This window comes from Lithobates pipiens, unplaced genomic scaffold (assembly GCF_037356315.1).
Source record: "Lithobates pipiens isolate NorthernLeopardFrog02 unplaced genomic scaffold, aLitPip1_a1.2 Scaffold_8, whole genome shotgun sequence".
NCBI lineage: Eukaryota > Metazoa > Chordata > Amphibia > Anura > Ranidae > Lithobates > Lithobates pipiens.
Window position 1 is genome coordinate 541,061,214 of NW_027507903.1, and position 18,871 is coordinate 541,080,084.

At 42.8% G+C, this 18,871-nt stretch overlaps 1 protein-coding gene across 3 annotated transcripts in view; it reads right to left on the reverse strand.

Moving 5' to 3' along the window:
• Positions 1-1,020: 1,020 nt before the first annotated feature.
• Positions 1,021-18,871, reverse strand: part of ENTPD4 (ectonucleoside triphosphate diphosphohydrolase 4) — a 62,571-nt gene continuing 44,720 nt past the window's right edge. For all 3 annotated transcript variants that reach the window (XM_077469717.1, XM_077469714.1, XM_077469715.1), the window contains exons 9-13: positions 11,538-11,704; positions 9,484-9,808; positions 9,319-9,404; positions 7,762-7,923; positions 1,021-4,627 (exon numbers count right to left, since the gene is read on the reverse strand). In XM_077469717.1, coding sequence (XP_077325843.1) covers positions 4,399-4,627; positions 7,762-7,923; positions 9,319-9,404; positions 9,484-9,808; positions 11,538-11,704 — 969 coding nt within the window. In that variant the 3' untranslated portion in view covers positions 1,021-4,398. The remainder of the gene's footprint in view (positions 4,628-7,761; positions 7,924-9,318; positions 9,405-9,483; positions 9,809-11,537; positions 11,705-18,871) is intronic.

Genomic DNA, 18,871 nt, shown 5'->3' on the forward strand with positions numbered 1-18,871 from the left:
GTGGATGACAAGACCTGGTTGATATGAAAATTCCAGTTCATCCCAAAAGTGTTCAATAGGTCTGTGTAGATAGACAAGGTCCTTTAGCACCCAAGGCAAAGTTTTCAATAGGAATGAGGTCATGGTTCTGTAAAGGCCACATGAATTCCTCCATAGGACTTGTCCCTGCTTGTTATCTTAATAAAGGAAGAATATCATTTTGCATCTCAGTATGCAGTGTTTCTGTTGCTAGTATAATTGACTTCATCTGTGGAGATGAGTCAAGCCAGCACCTGAGAAGCAATTATGGAGCATGGAGTCTAATCTCGCTTGGAGTGCCATGTGGAATGTTTAGCACGTTATTATAGAGCTGCCTTTGTCCAAAGGAGTACAGTCATGCTGGAACAGGATAAGGCCTTCTCCAAACTGTTGTCCCAAGGCTTGTTGTCCCTACTCTATCAAAAATGAAAAAAAACATTTTTGCCCAGTTATACTTTATTATTTTGGAGAGTTGTCTATGTCGTTTTGATAATATAGTGGTAGGTGGTATGGTCAGGGGTCCGCAAACTTTTTGGCCATATAGTACATTTAAGTATGTAGGCAGATGTGTCCCTTTTGGAAGTGGAAAGCTAATAATTTATTACCAATAGGACTTCATTTTTAAAAAAAAAGATAATTTTAACCTAAAAGGCAATAATTATTTGGTATTCTCTATATATAAAAAAAAAAAAAACAGTATGGAAAAAGTGGAGTTTTTGGTCATTGCACTTAACCAAATACTCGCTTTAAAGAATGCCAGCCTAAACATGTCTGGTGTTTAGGGAGAACAGCTCCAATTTTCTGCTCTTCGGTTTTTGAAAACTGTGCACCCACTATATACAATGTGTACAATATACAATAATACATTCACACCAGGCCCTGAAAACATGAACATGCAGATATGTGGGGAATGTCTCTATTCATATAGGTTTTATCATGTCTCTAACGTGGGACATTACCCTGTAAAGCCATGTCACAGATCACGAGAATGACACGTGTGAATCTGGTTTCATTAGTGGGAGAGGCAGACAACATCTGTAAGCATTTATTTGAAAACCTAAACACACTACGTCCCTAGGGAGCAGGTGTCTTCAGAAAACATTTGAATTCATAGAACCATAACCTTCATGTAACCTTTGGAGTTTAAGTCTTGAGAGCTCTGAAGGGCACAAAGATAGCAGCAACTACTCCTTTAAATGACATTTTATGATTTCTCATCATAGAGCAGCATGGGGGAGGCTCAGAGCACTGAGGATAGTACAGCAAGACTAAGGACAGAGGCTGGAGTGAACAGATATTTTAAGCATAACCTTACCTTTCCATAAAAAATGAAAATATGAATTCACTTTAAAAACTGTCCTAGTCCCCGCTGCTCCGATGCTACGTTCCCACTGCCCCCACCAGTCACTATAATGATGCACACTAAAAATCCTAACTACACACAGCCGTGGTGGCTGTGTAGCATAATAATGCAGGGAATGTTGAACGGTGATTCATCAAGGCGGCCACTTGACCAATGAAAAGCTCTGTTGAGCGTTCTTTGCTCAGGGCCCTGGTTTCAGAGGACAGAAGGGATTCTCATTGGTTAATGCAGTCATGTGACTACCTTAACCAGCCACCGGAGGTGTGTAATGAAGATTCTCAGTGTGCGGCCCCTTACTGGCAGGGGCAGCGGGACAGTGGTGTGGGGCCAGCTAACTGCAGCGGGGACCAGGAGAGTAGGGTAGGTTTTCAGAGTTTGTTCACCTTTTAATTTTTTTTATGAAAAACGTGAACTTACCCATTGACCTGTCTTTTTATGTAGAAAAGGCAGCCATTTTGTGGAATTAATCAATATTCCAATAGTACCAATTTACTTGGAGTTAACAACATTAGCAAGGCATGGAACATAGACAAGGAGGCCATTTTGAGAGCTGAAAGAAAACCAGAGACAATAGGGATTGTTCCCACTGCAATTCTCTGACACATTGCTGATGCTTGGCAGGTGGTTTTGACCTTCGACAACTGCCTTGCAAATACCAGGTCTAACAATGTGTACTAATTTGAATGACTTATTTCTACTTCTATAGATTTATGCTTCCTATGGGATTATGGGGTTAAGTCTTTTACGGCTTCTCCAACCCAGGAAGTAAAGTGCTGGATGTTGTGTTGCATCCACTCCAGTGTGCAGAAGTTTACCGAAAAAAAAGACAAAAGCAGCCATTTTTATAGGTGGAACCACAATAGCTTTCTATATATTGGTACTTTTTAGTGCACTGAGGCTTTACAATTGTGTTACAAATCCAGCTAGCTGTGGACAGTAACTATTGCTACACCAAGGCCCCACACATGTACACAACCATATACAGTTCCTTGCTGCCAGCAAGACTCTGCATACAAAAAAAATGGTCTGTACTGTATTTCAACTCATACAGACTACACTCGTTTGTTTGCATGAGATGTGTACTAAAGTCATTCCGTGTATGTGCCATCTAAAATTTTTGGAAATTTACATCTTGCCCTTAAGGAGACATTCACATGGTGGTAGAGCAGGACTTCAGCCTTCAGTCATTATAAACCTACATCACCCCCAATTATTACACATAGGGGTTGATTTACTAAAACTGGAGAGTGCATCCACATACCTTTGCATGCGTACAGCATAACATACAGTCAAAGCCCAAACTGTGGACACAGACGCTTCTTGATAAACGCCACAGACCAAAATGAAGCTGTGTGTATGGGCCAATAGCGTATAATACTGATGTATTCAAACTCGTATATATTACAGATCTAAGCACAGCATATTGTCTATGTGCATGATCCCTAAATGTTGTTTCTACACCTGTTTTGGACCGCACTTTGGTCCTCCTCTTGGTCCTAATTATGAAGAGCTCTGGATGTTTTACATGGCTAGGCAAATGAATACACAATTATACAGTTAAAGTGTTACGAAACCCACAACAGTGAAATCAGTCTGTATATGCAGTAAAGCATGCTTGTACTCCCTGTGGAACCTAAGGGGTTAATCACGCACATTGTGTAAAAAGGCTGTTTGACGCTATCTTCTCTGCACAAGCATGCTTTACTGTATTCCACTGTTCCCAATACATCTCCGGATAGAACAGAGCCTTGGAGACAAACTGCACATGCTCAGTCTCGTGTGCATTGCTAAAGAGTTGTTGTTTTTTTTGGGAGGATGCATGTGATCCACACAGGGCCAATCAGTACTGTCCAGAGGGTCAGGGGTCGTGCAGCCTCATAGGACAGTCCGAGGAGAATGAATACTCCTCCTATAAGCTTTAACTAGTGCTCGGCGAAGCCACAAGACTGCTATATACTGCTGATAAGAAAAGGTATTTAGCAGTTTATATTTTCTACAATAATTGCATTTCCATGGTCTGTGGAAGACCAGATATAGTGAATACAGAGTCCTGGGTTTAGTAACTTTTTAATATAGTGGCAATGAATTATGTAATGTAATGGGTGGTACCACAATGCAAGATGCTCCCAACATATGAAGCTGCAAATAAAATCTGTAACTACAGCTTCTGATAAAACCTGGAGGTTCTGGTAGGTTCCTTGTTTTGCTACAGAGGTCATAGTCAGACTGGAGTTTTCCCATGTAAAATAAACTGGTCATGAAAGAAATATGTGGGCGGCCACTAATGATTTCTCTTCCTGAAAATGTTAGTTGCCTGTAAGCAATGCGGATACCTTCGTGCCTCACAACCCCAGAAAAAGGGCAGAAATTAGGAATTCTAACACTTTCTGGTATGTGGTCCAGAAAAACTGAAGCAAGACAAATGGCATCTTTTTTTCTGGAAGGAGGCTGGCACCAGTCAGCCCTATATTTAATAATAATTCTAGAATTCTTTCAGCTCTCAAAATGGCAGGCCTCTGGGAGGCAGATACAAGTAAACATCACAATACATAACAGTTCATATCTCTTCCTATCAAACAATAAGCTGTGCAACTTACAGTACTGAGATCATATTTTGAAACACAACTTCTATTTAAACCTTGCAGAGCTCATAGAAAACAAATGTCTGTTGCCATGGAGTAAAGTGCAAGGTAAGCATTATTACAGAAGACAGTGTGTTCTCCCTGTTGCGGGAAACCCTAAAGTGGAAATGTATATGCTGTGTCCTCCATAGAGGTCACACGAACACATCATCTTGCACCCCTTTTTATTAACAGGTAAGGGACCCTGAGGCATAAAACATGGCTTTAATCTGTCTCCTCCCATCCAGGATGGCACTGCAGGAGCAAAGGTCATCCTCACCAAGGTTCCTCTCTTTCCAGCAGAGGGAGCCACTAGACAGTTCACAAAGGCCTTCTTAGCTAACCCATTAGACCAAACAGGGTGGTGAGGATGTGCAACATATTGCTGTCAGTTCCTTACAAGGTGCCAGGGAGCCCAGATGGCTGCAGTCCTTGCTCCACCCAAAGTGCTGAGGAAGAGGTGTTTCGCTGCATGCGCCGGTGAATACGTCTAAGCCTTAGAAGGTACAGCATAATAGACAGCAGGACCACCATGAAACACACCAGGAACAGGTAGTGGTTGTACACAAAAGACGCTCCACGCCAGTGTGGATGACTGCCACGAAACTGGTCTTGCTGAATGTCCCTATAGATGAGAAATAAGATAAAAAAATATATGACAAAGACTGCAGTGAAGATATAGATAGGCTTACATCAAGGAACCCCTATTTAAGATTGCATATTTTTTATGGATTTGTTATTGGCTATCCAAACAAAAGTTTGTCTTCAGTCCACTAAAAGTGATATTTTATTTATAGGTGAAGCATAGTGGGCTGAATCAGACTCTAGATTCTTCTATATCTTGAATACAATTGTGAGTGTTGCCATTATAAATCCTGCTCATGTTCATCTGGAAGTTTTAAGTGTTAAATTTAAAAAAAATAGAAAAAGATAGTGCTATTTAGCTTCATCAAAGTCCCATCTTTTTCTATTTTTTGAGATTTCTTTACAGAGATCTGGTGCTGAGGTTACATAACATACCACTTACTTAATGCTTAAAGTGTTCCTGTCCACCTTTGCCCACCCAAGCTCCTGCTGCATTCATACATACATAATATAAAATAAAGAATTCAACAGTCTTCATGACTGGCCTTTTCGCTGGTTCTCATCCTACCTATCTCACCACTCCTTTAGTGTCACTTACAACTCTATGTCCTCCTCTCCTCTTCCTTTCTCTGTTGGGGTCCCCCAAGGTTCTGTTCTTGGACCTCTCCTTTTCACAATCTAAACCACCTCCCTGGGTCAGTTGATTGCCTCCCACGGCTTTTCGAAATAATTTCTACGCTGGCGACACCCATATTTCTCCACCCCCCCAGCTCTCTCCATCTGTCTCCTCATGCATCACCAACTTACTAGCAAACATATCAGCCTGGATGTCACATCACTTCCTCAAACTCAACCTATCCAAAACTGAGCTCATGATATTTCCTCCCCCAGGTGCCACTTACCCCGATTTCTCTGTCAATATCAACTATCAGCTTGCCAACCCACGCCAAGGTCCTGGCTCATCCACCTCACAAACCACTCAGCGTCTGCTATACCCCTCTGCCAATCCCTCCATTGGCTGTCACTCAACCAACAAATTCAATTCAAGACACTAACAATAACTTACAAAGCCATCCACAACTTGGCTCCCAGCTACATTACTAACCTAGTCTCAAAATACCAACCTAATCTTTGCTCCTCCCAAGACCTCCTGCTCTCTAGCTCCATTGTCCCCTCATCCCATGCCTGCCTTCAGGACTTCTCCAGAGCCTCTCCCATCCTCTGGAATGCTTTACCCTAATCTGTCTGACTTCCTCCTACTTTGTCCACTTTCAGACGACCCCTGAAAACGCATCTCTTCAGAGAAGCCTATCTGGCCACCACCTAACAATTGTACATTTATTTTCTCCATCAGCACACCCCTCACAGTTATTACCTCTTATATCTCTTTACCTTCCCTCTTAGATTGTAAGCTCTAAAGAGCAGGGCCCTCTGATTCCTACTGTATTAAAATGTTTTGTATTTGTACTGTCTACCCTCAAGTTTAAAAGCGCTGTGTAAACTGTAACAGAGAGCTGGATCTCCCTCCCTATGGCCACAGCAGGTGTGGAAGCCGGCACTGAACTCCGCTAATCACAGGCAGCGAGACATTTCCCGGTCCGCAGCTGCACAGATCAAGAAATGTCTCATTGCCTGGGATTAGCGGTGTGCAGTGTCAGCTTCCTGGTGGGATCGGGCAGGTGGGATCCCAAACACACCTGAGCCCATCTCTAGTGAAGAGATCTCTTCAATCAAATCCAAAAAAGATATAAAACTTTCTAAGGCAGACCTGGGAAATTTGTAGCCCCAGGGCCAAATCAGACCCTGGATGCATCCACTCACTGAGGAAGCTGACAGGCTTAGAGAGACACACTAACAGATGTCCGTGTGGAGAGCTGCAGGAACTGAAAGATCTGATTAGTACAGAGGGGAGGATTAGTTCTGGTGGGAGAATGCCATCTCCTGCTACTCTGCTACCAAGCCAAGTTCTTCTAGAGTTAGTGCTTGCACACTGAAAATCCCAGGAGCCGCGCACCTGTTCTTCACCCCAGGTCAGAATCTGCAGAAATCCCCACTGTACCAATCTCAGGATCTTTCCTTTCAATCACAAAGCTTTTCAGAGAACATTTTACCGGCAGTGAGCAAGTCTTGTATTGCCTCCTCACTGCCTGACTCAATGCTATAATGCCGCATTACCGCACTGCAATTGCATGAACTGCACGTGGTTGCAGCACGGCTCTAATCAATGGGAAGGTATGACAAGAGGTGCTGCTTGTCAAACTCTACAGTCCAAGGCAAAAATGCAGTGCTGTGGGATGTGAACAGCCTCGTCCAGCTGTAATTTAAGTTTGGGTGGGCAGCCATCCATCTTCACCACCCCCGGACTACCCATCTGAAAAGAGACCTATTTCTTGAGCAGTTGTATCTATGATTCCTAGTGCCAGATGTTTATTTTCTACATGTATACTTTACTCACGGACCTTCCCAGGTCCAAAATTCATATTGAGCAGTATTAAGTTCAGCCCTCAACAGTCCCAGCTTCTCACGTGGCCCCTTGGGGAAATTAGTTGTCCACACCCTCTGCTCTAGGGGTTTTTATCTCTGCTGCATCTACCAAAAAGTGAAACTGCTCATAAAATAGGGTAGTCTTTACAACAGCCAGAAAATACATATGTCCTCCTGGGACACTGGGCAGTAGGTAGTAGGAGGGGTTATTCTGTCTGCCTGTGTCAAATTCCCCTGTAGGCGGCAGTGTAACCAAAAGTTTTAAGACTTCCTATGTCCCTCAATGGACAATAAAGAAAAACGTTTTTTTTTTCAGATTTGGCTTGAAAGTGAAAGAGTTAAAACTTCAGCTGTGCTTTTATTCTGTGCGTTTCCTAATTGGGGAGGTTTTCCCTTATTTCCTGCCCCGTGACACCTGTACAAGAAAAGGAAGGGTGTGACCGTCCCTAGAAAGGGAAGGCAGAGACAGCAATAAAGCCATACTCAGAGTCTAACCTTTACGTACCCACTAGCGTTGTGTAAATTGATGGCGCTATACAAGTACCAGAAATAAAACAAATTCTAACAGATATGTTTTTGTTTTTTGTCCCTGTTAAAGAGATTTACCAACATGTCCATTCTTGAAAGTGATAAGCATCTTTATTGCTACATAACTTGTTTTTTTTTGTTGTTTTTTTTTGGATTTTATACCTCAGTGGTAAAAATCGTGTTCTATACAAGATGGCTCCCAGCGTCCACTGCACCTCCTTGTCATACACTTGCAGCACAGTCTTCAGACTGCTGTAATTAGCAGGAAATGAGAAACCATTGTGGAAGACTTCATACATCCAGGCTGACTTGAAGCACTGGTACCTGTATGCAAAACAGGACAAGGGTTTGTGGAAGAGGTTACAGCATTAAACCTAAAAATAATCACACATTTAAATCAATGCACAGAAATCCCACGTGATGACCAAAACCCTTCAAGTTTTGTCAGACAAGACCACAAATTGTGAGGACTATGTTTAGCAAAAAAAAGCAGGATACTAGTGAGCTGACAAGTCTCTGCTGCACTGAAATCCCAAGCAACATTGCCAGCGCTGCCCAGTTCTTCTCTGGGGGACTACATAACACTCCATCTTTATGTTATGGAGAGAAGAGTCTGTTTTGTCATCCAGCAGGGAACTAGGCAGGGCTGTCAATATTACTTGGGATATCAGTACAGCACTAGCGTTCTGTTGTCATCTTCACTGGAGCTCACTTAATTTCTGTCAGGATCAACAGGTATTTTAAACAGAACATGGGGAACGTGCATGTATTGCAGAGATTTGCTAAATATTTATTTATTTTTTACTTTACTCAGACATAAAGGAACTTCTCACTATTATGTAAAAGCTTATCTTGGTACAGCTATGACTTTAGGACCAATTAAAATAATTGCAAGTGTATAGTGCTTATAGTAATTCCATCATAATGACATGGATGAAATTAGATACAAAATATGAAAACAGATCAGACCTAATGATTGACAAGGTGCGCATAAGGGATGACATAGTGGGTGTTTTTCGTTACATATTTATGACTGGTTGCTATAGGTTATGGCACTTCATTTTCTAAACCAGAACTGTGGAGTTCAGGGGTGCGCTGCACACAGAGTGCAGAGTTCAGCCTTCTTCCACAGCTGTTTACCCCTGCATCCCCCATCCACATCTCACTTTCACCCCTCAACAGTTCTGACCTCTGCATGCAACCCACCCCCCCACGCCTCCCCCACCACGGCCGCTGCCCCCATCTTCTCCCCTCCTTTAAAACTCCACCATCTTCCACAAGTCTTACTTTTGTTGCTTTAATAAGCTGTATGATCTCCACCTCTCTCACTTGCAGGAAGATCATCCAGTAGGGGTGTAGGCATCCGCACTATGCCCCGGGCACCTGCATCTCCCCTGACCCCATCCTGCACTCAGTCGGAGACGCTCGTCAGGTCAAATCTGTGGGAGCTGTTGGGAGACGAGCTGTCACTTGTAAACACAGAAGCCAGTGCTAGTGGTGAGCAGGGAGCAGAGGGCCTGAGCCAGAGGTGGTGGAACAGAGTTCCACCAAGTTCCAGCTGAAAAAATGCCCTGTGTACGAGTAAAACACACCCATAATGGAAACTTAAAAATTGCTTTGGTCCAAAAGGGGTAGAAAGGTATGAGAGCTGAAGTGGTTAAACAAATAAGGAGTAAAGGTCTGCTATTGTTTACTACTACATGATTTTTTAATACTCACTTAAGTCGGTGCATGTCAGCATGTGAAGCATACAGACCACGGTCAAATCTCTCCTTTAAAACAGACCACTTAGTGGCACAGTAATCCTGAGAGCAAACAGAGAAGTTTTTAGAAATATTAACCGAACCCTCATGGGTTTGTAAATGGCAAGTGACATGAGTTTACCTGTGCTGCCTTCAGAAAGCGTGCAGAGTTGTAGTCCCCACCCATGCGTAGCACATCTTCAGTGCAGTAGTAGAACTCTGAGAAGCCATAGAACTCACTGTTGTGGTATGGCAGAGGTGGCTGGTAGATACCATTTAAAGTAGTCTGTGTTTCATTGGATAAGTTCATAAGAGGCTGGATGATTCGATGGCATAGGTGAAAGTCACCTGTTCCACGTACAAACATGGTTTGTCCCCCCTGTTGTATTTTATCTGGGATGTCCAAAGGAAGGCATGGATCCAGGTATGGCATGTCTGGAGACTGTCCCAACTTCTTCCCTAGGAGTCTTAAGGGAGAGAGAACTGTCACCGACCACAACATTTATTGAACCACAATTCTTTGTGCTGACAACTTGATTATGGTTCCCTTAGAACAGTATAGTGATTGTGCTGTCTAATCTGTCCCTTTTTATACTGTAAAAAAACAAAAACTGGTTGATCCTGCCTGTTCCTATGTCTCCCTATGTAAACTGATCTGCCAATTCATGATACCGTGGTCAGTTTACATGCCTCCGTCATCCTGCTGCTCTCCTCTCACCCCCTCTCCCCTGCCTGTAAGGTCTTGTGTGTGAGCGATCTCTTCCCTGCCCCTCCATGTAAAGTAAAGTCAGTAAAGTCAGAATATGATTACTGCACGCCCCTTTGTTCTACCAAGCTATACTACACAGTGTAAATGTTTGTATAAAATTATGCCTCTAAATACCTTCTTTCAGATCGTTTCTGTTCGGTCACTTGACCTTTGGTCGCACTTCTCCCCCAATCTAAAGGGCTCTAGCAGTAGCCCTTAGATTGGGGAAAGAGAGCAACCAGGGGTCACGTGACCGAACAGAAAGAACCTGTAAGAAGGTATTTAGAGGCATAATTTTATACTAACATTTACACTAATCATATTCTGACTTTAGAACCACTTTAAAGACTGAGTTCACATATGTGCGACCGTGGTTTTTAGCTTGGGGTCCGGTGCGTTTTTTGCCTGAATTCACACCTGGCACAGGCCCCTTTTGGAAACTGAGCCGCGGCCGTCCTGGATATGTGTGAACCGGCTACATTGAGAGTCGATCACACTCACATGTCATGCGAATTCGATGCGGTGAAAACCTCTGTTGTTTCCCCCGGGAACCACTTCTAGAAGGGCAAAAATAAGGGTAAAACCAAATTCGTGAGTTGTCCCCATAAAGGGATAAAGGGGCAAATATTCTAATAGAGACATATGCTCCCATGAGGGGATTTCCATTACTTTGGAGATATTTCCTCTCTCCTTCTGTAAACCATAGACGAATCAAAGTTAAGCTGGTTCCTTCCGCTGTCAGAATACAATAGCCCAGGGAGAGGGATTCCCCCATCCACACGAATGCATTGATGGGGAAACTGATAAATTTTCTTTCTTGCAACATGTGGTTAAAGGGAAGAAAATTGCATAATGTATAGTCTGCCTGTGTTGATAGGAAAATCAAGCCATGTTATTTACTTAAATCTGTGGTTGAAGGAAAGAAAATTGCACAATATATGGCCAGTTTTATGTTTATAGGACAGAAAATGAAGGGAAATTTCCCCAATGGGACACAGATAGCAAAAAAAACAAAAAAAAACAAAACAAACAAAAAAAAAACACGACAAGGGTTTTGCCATTTCCTAGTCTACTTACCTAGTCTATGCAAAACTAAAAAACAAGTTTAGGATTTAGATATATTTTTGGAAGTCCACATGGAACACCCATCTTTGCAAATAGAAAGTTTATATTGCGCTTGCATTTTTCCTGCATTGCAGAGCTTAAAGGCAAACATATTACTATAAAAATTAAATCACTATTAAAAACTCTAGCTTGTAGTAAGAATGAAATCAGCTGTCTCTCTTGCAAAAGGGAGCATCAGGCAGCCTCTGACTATTGTGAATGAGATGTACTACTGTAGGCAGGTTCACGCACATTTCATTTTTAGAACGCACTGCCAAATGAAGACATTCAAATAAAGTACATTTAAATGTATAAAGCATTAAAAATGTGGCTGTGTTTCTAACCTGTTCTTTTCCATTGTACTGAGGAAGATGTGCTCCTCGTATCTTTGTCGAGCAGCATTGCCCCCAAAGCCCAAGAAGGTGGCCACGTACACCCTGTACACGTGCTGTGTCTCGTGGGCATCACAGCCAAGGTTGAACTCTGCCAGCAGGTTCTTAGCCATCTCTTCCTGTAGAAGAATGGAAAGGTGGACAGTTGTCAAATGGAAAAAGCGTAAAACAGCTCAAGGACAAATCACATACAGGGCACAGCGCAGATATAAAAGCCTTTGGAACTAAGGATGCAATTCTTAGCAACACTGACACAAACACGGTTATAATCTTCACACCTACTTGCACCAAAGTATTAGGAAAACAATCCCACTCTCCAATCATCTACATGAAGTAATACAGAGTATACATCTATTATTGGTGTTTCTGTTCATATCTTCACTGGTGTCCGGTTTATGTTCATGCTTTTACCCATAGAACACCTACGCCCACATTTTCAAGATGGTCCCACTGATCTTTTCATGCACATATAAGAATAACTGCACTCCGCTGTGTAAGGCAGACTGTATTCTGCCAATGTATAAACTGAGAACATAACACTTAAAAAGTAAAAAGCATTAACTCCTCTCCATAGCCTGTATAGTCCAACTATACCATCGTGCATTTTTTGACACTACTGCACTGCCTGGGTGGGAACCAATACTTCCATATGTACTCTACAAGCTGATGTAGGAAGGATTTTAGCATGTTGGTTCTTGGGCACCATAACATGTACAAAGGACTGGTGACTTTATTTCAAGACACAGTGATAAGAAGACAGGAGCACTGCTTGGTAATTGCATCTAGTAGTTGTCACATTCGACTGAACTTGTGCTGCATTGTTGAAGATGTTTGGTAACTTATCCAAGCTATGTCTTCTGTTTCAATGAGCGTAAAAAACATACCCCAGCATTTACACTGACACAGGTAGTACAGGCACCATGATCGAATCACTATGCATCAGCCATGAAAGGCAGTCATTACTGTCCAAGAACAGGTTGGCAGTTGTGAAATTGTGTATACTCCTTTAAAGACAGTATCATGGAACTGTACTTAAAAGGCGAGGACAAGTGGTTCCCAATAGAGGCCATTTAAGTCGACTGTTACACCACCCCTGAACAGGAGAGAGGGCTTCAGCACCATCTGTACTCCACATATAATGCCTTTTTAACACATCTACCCTGGCATGGTAGATCATTAACACCTTCAGCCATGTAAATAGAAGACATAACACCAAGAAGCCTGTCTTGCACCATGGATTGGATAATGTAATTAGAACAAGGTGTTTCCACAATTGTCAAAGTCTCACCTGCATTTTGCATTGTAATTGTATCAAGGCGTCAGTGCTACTTGTGTAAATATAAATATGCTGGATTATTTTCCAGAAACTCATTAAAACTAAACATATGGCTTGGATAAGCTATAAGCGGTCTTTAAAATTAGGCCTCATGGCCTAGCCAGTGCACATTGCACGGTCACTATTTAATTATTTTCTCCTTCAATTTGTCACGTTCCACTTTTGTGTCTTTTTTTTTTACTGGATGGAGGGTATGGTCCTTGGGCCTATCCTGAAGTCTAGGGGCAGGATGTGTGGCCATTAGGCTCCTTCCACCCTTGAACTAGGGAGTCTCTCTTCAGAAGAGCCCCTAGACCTAGTACTCGTTGGTTGGCTTTGGCTGACCATGAAGAGAGGGATCTGCCAGGCCTTTTGGCTAGGTCGACCAAGTTCGAAACCTTGTTCCTGTCAAGAGCCTTGCATCCCGGGGGCATTAGGGTAAGGACCTACACCTTCGGGGGGGGGGGGGGGGGTGGACAAAAGCACACCATGAAGTCCATGTTTTTGTGTGTGTGCTTCCACACACATGAACCTTTTTTGTTCACTTATAGATTTTTGTTTTTGGGCACCACCACGGATTAAAAAATAAAGTCTTCAAAATTACAAAAAGTCCAGTTGAATGCAACTTACTACTACTAGATGCGCCGTGACCTGGACACGTGAGAATCTTCACAGACATGCTTGCATTACAGTACCAGAGAACCCCTTATACTAGGTGGAGGATACAAGCTGTCCTGTTTTCCATAACCAGTTGGTCTGTGACAGTCAGCCTGTGGAAATGTTATTGTCAGGGCTGCAGATGCCACTGCAAACCGTTCACTGAATAGATTAAGAGAAAAGCAATTTAGCCATTTACCAGTGGTCCTGCCTTTTTCCGCCCCATGTGGCTAATTCACAAAGTCAGACCCACCAGGGAACTACTGGATTTTTTTTTTGTATGAGAAATGTCTTGATCGGGTGAAGAATTTTGTGTGCAGTGTTCAGTTGTATAATTGTAGCATTTTGTTTTCCTTGTTAGACTGTACAGGCCAAATCTCATGATAACATCCTGGTCACTACAGTATACACACTGCAGCGATGTGGGAACCCGACTAATCCACTGCAGTCTCCCATATCGCATGTCTCCCAGCGGCAGTTCACACTGCCCTATGCAAACTGCTGAGAGTGTCAATTAAAAGTTAATGACACCCCAAAATCAGTTTGCATATCGCAGTGCAATCTTCAAATTTTGACAGGATTGCCACAGACCAAAAAAGGGTCCTGTGCGAGTTTGAGCATATGCAATGCTAATTCAGCCATACTATCTATATGGTTGAATTTGCATTGCACAAACATTGCAAGTGATTTGTACTGCAGTTTGGTGCGAATCACACGTGATATCGCACCACGCAGCAGTGTTAACCGGCCCTAAGACAGAAAGTTCTCTATATTAAAGTCATTGTATGAATCCTTCAACTCCTGAAAGTAGGTTATTTTTAAGTGGAGAGCTGACAAGGTAAAAATATGATCTTCTTGGACATCTTTTAAGAACAGGTTCTCCACATTACAGAATGTAAGTGAAACGCTTTAGGTCAGAGCAATGTTTACCTAAAGGGGATTTCAGCTCATGATTTAAATTTATTGGCTTGTATACGATTTCCTGCATATTTTAATAAGTACATCGCCTTGCAAATGTATTCACCCCCCTTGGCATTTTTCACGTTTTGTTGCCTCACAGCCTGGAATTAACATGGATTGTTTGAGGATTTGCATCATTTAAATTTACAGAAAATGCCCACAACTTTGAAGATTTTTTTCTTTTATTGTGAAGCAAACAACAAATAGGACAAAATAACAGAAAAAGTCAATGTACATAACTATTCACCCCCCTAAAGTCAATACTTTGTAGAGCCATCTTTTACAGCTATCAGCTCCAAGTCGCTTTGGATAAGTCTCTTATGCGCTTGCCACATCTTACCACTAGGATTTTTGCCCATTCCTCCTTGCAAATCTGCTCCAGCTCCTTCAAGTTGGATGGTTTGCGCTTGTGAACAGCAATCTTTAAGTCTGACCACACATTTTCTATTGGATTGAGGTCTGGGCTTTGACAAGGCCATTCCAACACATTTACATGTTTCCCCTTTAACCACTCAAGTGTTGCTTTAGCAGTGTGTTTGGGGTCATTGTCCTGCTGGAAAGTGAACCTCCATCCTAGCCTCAAATCACACACAGAGTGGTACAGGTTTTGCTCAAGAATATCCCTGTATTTAGCACCATCCATCTTTCCCTCAACTCTGACCAGTTTCCCAGTCCTGACTGCTGAAAAACATCCCCACAGCATGATGCTACCACCACCATGTTTCACTGTGGGGATGGTGTTCTTTGGGTGATGTGTTGGGTTTGCACCAGACATAACGTTTTCTTTGATGGCCAAAAAGTTCAATTTTATTCTCATCAGACCAGAGCACCTTTCTCCATACATTTTGGGAGTCTCCCACATGCCTTTTCGCAAACTCAAAACGTGCCACTTTGTTTTTTGCTAAAAGTAATGGCTTTCTTCTGGCCACTCTGCCATAAAGCCCAACTCTATGGAGCGTACGCCTTATTGTCATCCTATGTACAGATAGTTCAGTCTCTGCTGTGGAATTCTGCAGATCCTCCAGGGTTACCTTAGGTCTCTGTGTTGCCTCTCTGATTAATGCCCTCCTTGCCCGGTCCGTGAGCTTGGTGTGCAGCCATCTCTTGACAGGTTTGCTGTTGTGCCATGTTCTTTCCATTTCGTTATGATAGATTTGATGGTTCTCCTAGGGATCATCAAGGATTTGGATATTTTGTTTTTATATAACCTAACCCTGACTTGTACTTCTCAACAACATTGTTCCTTGGTCTTCATGGCAGTGTTTGGTTAGTGGTGCCTCTTGATTAGATGTTGCAGCCTCTGGGGCCTTTCAAAAAGGTGTGTATATGTAATGACAGATCATGTGACACTTCAATTGCACACAGGTGGACATCATTTTACTAATTATGGGACTTCTGAAGGCAATTGATTTTACCAGAGATTTTTATGGGCTTCATAACAAAAGGGGGTGAATACATACGCACATGCCAATTATTTATTTATTTCTGAAAAATAGTTTTATGTATATTTTTCTAATTTTACTTTGCCAACTTAGACTATTGTGTTCTGATCTATCACATATCATTCAGATTTAAAAAAAAACATTAAACTAAAGGCTGTAATGTAATGTAAGGATGGTGAATACTTTTGCAATACACTGTAAATTGCTTTTTGATCCATTTTTGCTTTCTGATCAAGGTGTGTATCCTCTTCACCTTTGCTGAGCGGCCCCCTTCCTCCTGAATCATACCAGGCCACATGCCCTCGACATGGGGGGGGGGGCTTTGGGGCAGGGGGCAACCCTGGGTGAAGGTTGTGAGGGTCTGCGGGTGGGGGCTTATCGTTATCCGAAATCCTCCTTCAAAAATAAATAAAAACAGAGCCAGTTTTTCAAAATTCCTTTATTTAAAAAATAAAACAAAAACAATGTCCCCCAGTGTAGAACCAGCGTCAATCACAATGAAAGCTGCAGCCCCCCCCCCCCCCCCCCAAAAAAAAGAGGTCTGCACCCGTTGCTGGCTGTCTGTCTGCTTCGGTGTCTGACAGTTCCTACACAGCTAAGGGGCCCTCCGTTGTGATGTTAGCGACTAATGCATGCTGGGTCGATAAGTCACAAGAGGCAGGATCACCCAGTTACGTCATTGGGTGGCCCTGGCCCTTAATTATTTAAAGAAGTACAGCCAAAGCTTGTTTGGCTGTACTTCTCCTGTGGATCACAGAAGTACAGTTCCTTTTGCACTCCTGTGACCCATTTCAGCAGCGAGCGGGCTGAAGTCTGCTCTCTGTGGATGTCACAGAGTCGGTCCAGGCTCGGCCATCGGCCATCATCATGACCATAGAGATGGGATTCGCCCAGATCCCTGGTCTGGCACCCGGCTCAGCCTCTCCATGAGTCTCTGAGAGCCTGAGGGGGCCACTCCCACCTCTTCCACAGCTCAGTGCTCCAGTGAGTGAGGAGGGGGCAGAGTAGAGAGCTGCTGCGGCATCCACCTAGGTAAGTATGAATCTAAAAATAAAAAATAAAAATACTTCTCTCTTAAGAACTGTCAGGCGGTGGAGTGTTCACACGGCGAGTGCCAGGCGATGGGTGCGGACCTTTTTTTTTTTGGGGGGGGGGGGGGGTCGGCGGTGGCGTTCATCATGGGTCAAGATGGATTTTCATCGGGGAACATGGTTTATGTTGTTTGTTTAATAAAGGAATTGTCAAAAAACAGTCTCTGTGCTTTTATTTCTTTTTGATGAATGAGTAGGGGTACATACTCATTCACATGGGGGGTCGGGATCTGGCTTCCAGATACCGATAAGCTCCCTGCCCGCAGACTCCCACAACCACTAGCCCTGGTCTCCTTATTTTGTGGATTTGTGGTGAACAGATGACATGTAAACTTCTGATTTAAGGAGGCTTTACTGTGCTTCACAGTGGATTTGTGTAAGGCTTTATGTTTCTTTTTTAATCTACTTATAAACTGTTATGCATTCTCATACACGTAGACAACACTCTGCAAATCTTTTGCCGTTACCAATCTGCTGCTACACTAAAGCCATAAATAATACAGGACTTTTCTATCCCATTAGGTGTAATGTTGCTGAGGTTTCTTTTTACTATGCTGCTAATAACAGGGACTAGGATTGCCTCAGTGCTGCAATTAGTGTATTTGGCAATGTGCGCTTACTGTTTGTAATACTTAGATTTAGTTCTTTCCAGCTGTCACATAACACATTACCCCACAAGGCTTGAGGAAAGAAAATAAAAAGTGCCTGCAGAGAACATGGATGATGACTTGTCACAGGAGATTATCTGAAAATTCCTTCCTGTAGAAGGGTCTTAATATCAGCATGTGTGGGATATTCTAGTTTCCCATGTAGATGTATTATCTCTTGCGGGCAAATTAAAATCTGGTATGTGATTTGGCAGACTTGAGCACCCAGAGGGAATAATGCCACTGAATGACCAATCAGTGCATGAGGGAAGCTGCATGGGCTCAAATAATTCAGGAGAGTCAGCCATCATACACACATCAGGTTGGTCCATTACATCTTGTTTTTAAATTTCTACCCCAATAGGGCTCATTTACATGTGCAGTAGAATTTACAGTGAGCGTGCTCAACACATAAACATCGGCCACCCAGTGACGAATACTGTATATGTGGCACGGATGTTAAAACCCACCCAGGAAGCATTCTTTTTGGTCACTTTATTTGAAGTGTTGCGCTCAGTGGCACTTAATTCATGTGCTGCATTTGTATGCACTGCCCCAGCATTTTGGTGTGAACAGGGCACGCAGAAAAAAAATTGTTGATCCAGTGTAGAAAGTCGCAGGCCACTGCATATAGTGTGAATGTACCCTTACACCCCATCTACACCTGAGCGTAGCGTTTTCAGGCAGAAAGTCACGTGATCTTAGCGTGTTTTTGCCTAGATTTTGTACAGGTCAAAAGGTCACCAATGTAAAATGCAGAAAAACACCCAAATCTGCCTAAATAAAAGTTCCAGAACTTGTTTGAGCTTCAGGCATTTTGGAGTGGGGAATAATAGATTTTTTTCCCCCCTCCAGCGTTTTGTAGCTTCAGGCTTCAAGCTACAAAATGCTAAGGTGTGAATGGGGCCCAACAGACCTATCTGCTTAGTAAAGGTGGAAGTTACAGGGACTAGGACAAACAAACAATGTAACAAGGATAGAGCTGCCTACAAATAGCCAGCATTTGTTCATAATATTTAAAGCTTTTTCTCCCAACAGGCAAAAAAGAAACTGTTACTGTAACAGCTTAGTAAGTGTTAGCTGGAATTCTACTTTAAGACCCCTTTCACACCACACCACCCTTTGCGTCGGCGGTAAAACGCCGCTATTTTTAACGGCGTTTTACCGCCGGATT